General features: G+C 43.1%; 1 protein-coding gene across 1 annotated transcript; it reads left to right on the top strand.

Annotated features, from left to right (window-relative positions):
* Window positions 1-1850: 1850 nt before the first annotated feature.
* On the top strand, window positions 1851-7291 carry itm2ca (integral membrane protein 2Ca). Its single transcript, XM_034604539.1, has 6 exons — window positions 1851-2347; window positions 4382-4525; window positions 4618-4806; window positions 5325-5435; window positions 5949-6099; window positions 6240-7291. Exons 1-6 carry the CDS (start codon window positions 2258-2260, stop codon window positions 6329-6331), a joined length of 777 nt encoding a protein of 258 aa, XP_034460430.1. The 5' UTR covers window positions 1851-2257; the 3' UTR covers window positions 6332-7291.
* Window positions 7292-7567: the final 276 nt, after the last annotated feature.

The raw sequence follows: 7567 nt of genomic DNA, 5'->3' as shown, positions 1-7567 counted from the left end.
GAGGCACCTGTCTCTGTTGCCATATTGTTTGGAGGCACCTGTCTCTGTTGCCACACTGTTTGGAGGCACCTGCCTCTGTTGCCACACTGTTTGGAGGCACCTGTCTCTGTTCCCACACTGTTTGGAGGCACCTGTCTCTGTTCCCACACTGTTTGGAGGCACCTGCCTCTGTTGCCACACTGTTTGGAGGCATCTGTCTCTGTTGCCACACTGTTTGGAGGCACCTGCCTCTGTTCCCACACTGTTTGGAGGCACCTGTCTCTGTTGCCACACTGTTTGGAGGCCTCTGTCTCTGTTGCCATACTGTTTGGAGGCACCTGCCTCTGTTCCCACACTGTTTGGAGGCACCTGCCTCTGTTCCCACACTGTTTGGAGGCACCTGCCTCTGTTCCCACACTGTTTGGAGGCACCTGCCTCTGTTCCCACACTGTTTGGATGGTTTTTTGAATGTATTGTCATTTTCCATTTATGTGCAACATTAGTAGAAAATGTCTTTCCTTCACTTGTCTTTAGTCTAGCAGCTTGAGGTCTCGCAATAGAGACAATTTCAAGGTGTGTTAGCCTACAGCGTTTTATATTACAAATACTAAGTCAGTTGTACTTTCCGATCCACAGAACAGTCTCGGGGCAAATCATGTCAAGACTGCCGAGGTGATGTAGCCAGTTTCTGATGCCATCGGTAATGTGTGTCTTTCTGTGTAATGACCTTTATCCAGGCATCATTATTTAGATGTTGATAGAGTTGAGCTGTTGTTAAAACGATGTACAACAATCTGGTAAACACGGATGTGTTAGGACTTGGCATGATTCTTAACGACTGAAACTGGAACCCTGCTTTCTTTTCAATGAGTTACATAAAAAGACTCAAATTTGCTATGACTTAACTCCTCTGTCTGAAATGATGATGGTGAGAAGCTGTTATTAATGTATCATTAGCCAATTAATATCCGTGCCTTGTGAACTTCAAAGATTTTTTAATATTGAAGTCACTCTAACCCCGTCCTTACTACAATACCTTTGCTATCTTGGACACATGTAAAACCTGCTGTTTGTGTCTGTTATTGAAGCTCTGTAGCCCCTTTTAAGGTTCTATTGTGAACATTTAGCACCACTGACACGATATGTCCTTACAATAGACAATGCTGTAATGTTGTGTACAGCTTTGTTATCTGTCTAGTATATGCACTGATGCTTTTAAACTATAGAAGTTCATAACTCATACAACAATTTTGAAGTTGAAGGAGTAACAATAAGTCTATTTTAAAGGGTCTTATGGATGTTAGTGTAGTTAACTAAACGTCCTTGGAGAATGCCTATGAGATCTGATCATAAGGAAAACATTTGGGCCAAAGTTATATTCCTGATAGTAAATAAAACAGTCAATGGTTTATATACAATTGGAAAGTAAAATGTTGGGAGTCTCTCTTTGCTGTCTTGTAACACAAAACACTGAAAATATTTATTCAGACTAGAGAGAACATAAATATAAATGCCTGGTCCTGTGTGCCTGGTCCTGCCGTTACTAAAACTTTGTTCCTTTGAGGTATTTCCATCTGCTTTGGTACAGTTGTCGTCAATAAATTGCTACATGAGCAGTGGCATCTCTGTGCATCACTGCTATCATGGAGTTATTCACCATCTTCTGTAGAATTTACGGCAAGGATAAGAATTTTCATTTTTCCTTTGGTTTAACACAGTTTACTCAGGCACAGTATCAGCCACACTGTAACTGATACTGGGAATACAGTCTTTCAGTTCTTACCTATCCATAGACACCAAGATCATGTATATGGATCTGATAGATGTGAAGCTTTTCTTGATTCATTTTGAGGCCAACCCCCCGAGAGCTAACAAACTATCTAATAAACTTTCATAACCCAGTATATATCTCATTGAATAAATCACAAACTCATTTAGTTGCTCTCAGACGGGGGTGGCAGGGACAACTGCCCCCACACACTTGTGGGAGCTGTGACAGCTGCCTCCAAACAGTGTGGCAACAAAGGCAAGCTGCCAGTGGCAACAGAGACAGCTGCCTCCAAACAGTGTGGCAACCGAGGCAGTTGCATCTAAGACAGCTGCCTTTACATATCTGCGCAGTTTCTGTTGCCACCGGAAGTGCCTCTACGAGCTACTTGAGTTTGCCCTTACTGCCGACGAGGAGGTGAGGGGAGGAGTTTCAGAGAAGTGTCCGGATACAGTGAACATAGAGGAGGGGGGAAGACACCTGCACAGACAGACACACACAGACACAGCCATGGTGAAGATCAGCTTCCAGTCTGTCTCGGGACAGAAAGATGAGAAGGAAGATGGCGACAAGACCGAAGTCCTCATCCCTCATCAGATGGTGAGTGAACGCATCGCTCTCACGCACCGTGCGCGTCAGGATGTGATCGTTATGTAATGTGATGCGGGGCTGCACCTGCACACATGGGACCCGAGCGGCTGTGTTCTCACTGTATCTCTCAAGACAACACAACATGTCTTTGCTGTGACGCTTCAACTCCACTGCGTCACTCATGCAAGTTTATCCCGACGTGCACGCTCTTTGTTCAGCAGCACACAGCAGCACCGCAACAACACAAAGGCTCCGTGCTGGGTCATGTTTTATAGGCGACATGACCGCAAACGGGTTTTTAGATTAACAGGTTCCCAGCTCTAGTCCAAAAAAACATAATGATGTGAGGCAGCTGCAGGAAATGCACAAGCTCCAGCTGACAAAATGGCAGATGGGTTTCTGTGGCTTGGAGCACATGCAGGATTGTTTTGTTTTTTTCCAGCTCTGAATCCAGCAGAGCAGAGGAGTCCTCAACTTTGCTGTCCCTGTATGGCCTCATCATGTACATGCCCTGGAGATGCTGCTGCACCATAATGAAGTGTGTGTGTGTGTGTGTGTGTGTGTGTGTGTGTGTGTGTGTGTGTGTGTGTGTGTGTGTGTGTGTGGTCAATGCTGAAAAAGTAGATGGCTACAGTGACTGTGTGTGTGTGTGACTTTGAGATCTGTTCATCTAAATGCACTGAGCAGCACAATGCTGACTTGACTGGAGTTTCATCATAGAGTGTGTGGGTGCTTTCAGAAGTGTCAAGGGCCTGGGCCCTACAATTTAAATTAAGATTAGAAAACCTTTGGAATAAAATCCAAATGTCAAATGGTAATATTAGAGAATAGATTGGTTTATTATGATAGGACCAGTATGTAGCAATAACACAATGTAAAGAAATTGAATCATGCATTTAACACAGGTCGCAGTATTTTGAGCATTTTCACCAAAATATATTTTCGTATCAAAAAAGAACAAGTGGTCATTATGCAGACTGGTTATTTGTAAAGTAGATTATACAAGCCCAATGTATTATTCTCTACATGCCTGATTCCCAAAGAGGCTGCACCATAATGAGACAGGACATCAGGCATTTGTCTGTGTGTGCGTGTGTGTGTGATCTGTTAGTCCAAATGCACTGCACAGGACAGGGACAGGCCTCATGGTGTGACACGCTCTCAGCTGGCGTGAAAGAACCTCTAACAGTCTCAGTGGGGAGTGAGAACACAAAGAACCGAGTCTCACAGAACCGTGTTAACGTTCGCACGGTCGCCTTGTGCCTAGCGCGCCCTCTGTTCTCCAAATGCAGCCAGGACACACTGATCTGAAGCATGTAAATCTGCACATACCCAAATATGTTGCAAACACTGAAAACAAAGGGACGCAGCTTTCAAGCTTTTTCTGTAATTTCCTTCTACACACAGGATTGCCGTCATTTCCTATTCATACATTAGGATTGTCTCACAGCAGACAGCACGAGTAAATAACGTAATTAATTACTTGAACTCTTAAATAGTAGAGATATATTATCAATGCACTATCAGGCACACTTGAGTCTTCTCTACTATCAGGATATCTGCTGTGAAAAAAGCCTATTGGTATTTTCCCCCTTCATGGCTCTTGCTAAGTATAGCAACACACAGAGCCCATTTTATCCGGAAAAATGTCTGACCTGCCACAAGCGACTTCCTTCTTGGTCATTATACTTGTCAATGGCAGCGCACATTGGAGTGAGGAGCTACTATCAATGTGTAGTGCCACCCTGCCAACACCAGTTGGGCGCGTGGCTCCAGCAGATGGGCTGCGAGACTGGAGGCGTCTGGGAAGATTACTCACCATCGTCTCCGTCAAGTTTTCATTATCAAGCGCTCCGTGGGCCGGGCTCAGTGCTACTCATTCCTGCTTGAAATGAGGCATTGCTAATTATGCGAGCCTCTATTTTAACAGTCGGTTAATTCAGGTCATTTTCCGCTGCTCGTCACGGTGATGATTAGTGACTGAAGCTGCCTGGAAATCCTTTTCTGTGCCCGTTTTGAAGTTTGTGTGTGTGTGTTTTCCAGGATGAAGAAGAGCTGGTCCTGCCGCTGCGTCCCAGGAAGTCTCTCCTCAACGGCCTGTGCTGCCTGACATTTGGCCTGGTTGTGTTCATGGCCGGTCTGGTCCTCGCCTCTATTTATGTCTACCGCTACTACTTCATACCTCATGTAAGACTTTATTTGTCTCATACTGCAATTCTTAATTTTGATGTTCTTGCTACAGAATTGTTTCCGAAATGTTGTGTGTGTGTGTGATCCAGATCCCTGAGGAGAACCTGTTCCACTGCCGGGTGCTATATGAAGACTCAGTGTACGCACCGCTGCGTGGGCGTCAGGAGCTGGAGGAAAATGTCGGCATCTACTTGGCCGACAACTATGAGAAAATCACTGTGCCCGTGCCTCACTTTGGAGGCGGTGACCCTGCTGGAATAATCCACGACTTCAACAGAGTGAGGACACACACATTTGATATATATATACAATTTGAACTGGGAGGAGTAGAGTGCAAAAGAAAAGGAATCTGAAAAGAACAATTGTATATAAAACAACCCATGTCTGCAGCCATGCTAAAGACTCTTTGAGACTCTACTTCTGCCTTGAGTTTTATTCTTCTGTTCAATTGCCAACATGCTAATGAGCACTAACGTCATTTGCCTTTTAGATATTTAGTCATGCCAATATCAAAACATTACATGAATTGCTAGAGGAAAAGTCATTAGATCACTAAAGTCATTAGGTTCATTCTAATCTTAATGGTAATCGAGTCAATATTTGAGTCCAGACCTAAATGGTTTGCAGGCCATCTAACTGACAGCTGTATCTTTAAGGACCCACAGCTATCATGGCTAATATTATTAAAATTCCACAGATGCAAATAACACAGGAATTAAGACGTTAGTGGAAAAAAGCTGAACCTGAGCACTGGTCTTTAGAGTTTGCCTTTAATGAATTGCCTTTTTTTTCCTAGGGACTGACTGCCTACCATGACATTGCTCTGGACAAGTGCTACGTAATTGAGCTCAACACCACCATCGTGATGCCTCCACGCAACCTTTGGGAGCTTCTTATTAACGTCAAGGTAACAACTGCAATGTTTTCTTGAATTTATCTGTAGAAATGTCTGTTTCCCCCCCCTGTCTCTCTGAGCTAGTCAGCTAGCTGGCTGCTCCTTAGCTTTATCTCTAATGGAACGATACATTCACACGGTTTATGCAAAAGACACATGTACCATTGATTCCAGTCTCAAAACTATGTGAACCACATTTCTATTGTGAAGCTGTTTAAACTCGAGCAGAGGGGAATCAATAAATGTGGACTAATAAGCTACTGTACAATATCTTTTCCCTTTCTGGACTCTCTGGTCCTCTATTAACTCAAATATCAGCACTGCTATTGGTCAGTGGTGCAAACTCCTGCTCCAAGTCCACTGATGACTACGATTCCACTCTACTGCAGGATGATGCTGGTTTGAGTGCTGGTGGGATCAGACCGTAAACACCCAGTGTTGTCAAATTTTTGGACCATCCAGCCCTTAAGCGTTGGAAAATAATAACTCAGCGAGCTTGTTGTGATGATTCCACATCTCTTACAGAAGGGAACATACTTGCCTCAGACCTACATCATCCACGAAGACATGGTGGTGACTGGCAAAGTGCACAACATGCGTCAGCTGGGACCTTTCATTTACCGCCTGTGCAACGGGAAGGAGACGTACCGCCTGAGCCGTCGTGTCAAGCGTAGACGTAAGTTGACGTTAACAGAGTAAAGTATTTAAAAAGGGAGCATTGATGTGTTAATGTATTGTGATTAGATCTGAAGCTCAGCATGCACCAAAGTGACATTGCTGATCTGCTTCCTGTGTCTCACCCTGTTTGGTTCTCAGGCATCAACAAGCGCGAGGCGAAGGACTGCCACCACATCCGTCACTTTGAGAACACATTTGTGGTGGAGACTGTTATCTGCGATGAAGCGTAAACGGTTTATCCATGTCATACCCCCCCACCCACCTAAAGGCACATCTCCAGTTGCTACCGCAGCCACTGTAGCACTCTCTCGTGGTTCAGATCATGTCTGAGTTGCACTTTACTTGTGAATTTTTTTTCAATTTCCCATAGGTAATATGTACCCTTATCTGTGATGCAATACTTACCTGATGGTTCTATCACAGGATTTTCCATGTAGCAAAGTCCTTAAGCCAATAATGACTCATGATTTCAAGATCTCTCCTGTTGCTCTTCGGGGATTTCTATGATGGTTACTGTCGTGGGGGGAGGTGACTGTTGTTTAGTTTTTTCCTCGAGCTCTGGAGGTTAATTTGTGTCTCTTCGTTTCACTAACATCTACACAAAGCATGCATCCATGCTTTCCTGAGCAAACATTTTCCATACATTTCAATTATCTTCTTTTCTCTCCTGTTCTCAGTAATGTAAACATGTAACTGCTGATGACTAGTTGCTTGCTTGCATCTTAATTCTCTTGCCTGTTGCTTCCTCTCTTTCTGTTTTTCTCTTCTTCCTTCAAAGCTTCAGTAGTAGTAGAGTTGCACTGGGCATTAGGCTGAATTCACTTTTATAATATTCCATCACAATTGAAACTGGTAAAGACCATTATTAATATTTTGCTCTCATTTATCATTGGCTTTTCACTTATTATTGTGCTTTTTTTGCTATTCAAAAGCTCCTTATCACTGCATTGGTGAATCATTTTACAATATTGTCTTTGTTTTCCCTTGCACGTGTTGATCTATAAGAGAAAAAACAGTTCAAATGTTTTGTAAACCAACGTTTAAAGCCTTAGTCCAGAGTCAGAGACTGGACTGAAGTCAGAGCTACTGAAAGGGAGCTTATAATATATGTTAGTTAAACAAAACCAACTCTGATCTGTATATTTTGTCTGTTAAGGAAATATGTCTGGCAATAAAGTAGTGAAAAAGTGTATTATCCATGAATGCTTTATTTACACCTAACTTCCATACATGACCTACTGTGTGGAAATACTTACAAAACAAACTCAAAACCACTCTTCATCCAAAAGAGCCATAAGATAAGTAAATAAAAGCACTCATAGAGAAACAACATACGGAAGCGTATTGTTTTATTTGGGTTTTCTTATTTTGTGTTTGCTCTGAATGCTGAAAGCTTGAAGGTGTATGAACATACAATTTGAAGACAAAATATAGAGATAGGGTAGGACTCGATAAGTTCACACTTC

Source organism: Hippoglossus hippoglossus, chromosome 13 (genome assembly GCF_009819705.1).
Source record: "Hippoglossus hippoglossus isolate fHipHip1 chromosome 13, fHipHip1.pri, whole genome shotgun sequence".
In the NCBI taxonomy this organism is placed as follows: Eukaryota; Metazoa; Chordata; class Actinopteri; order Pleuronectiformes; family Pleuronectidae; genus Hippoglossus; species Hippoglossus hippoglossus.
This window is presented reverse-complemented; position numbering and strand designations above follow the sequence as displayed.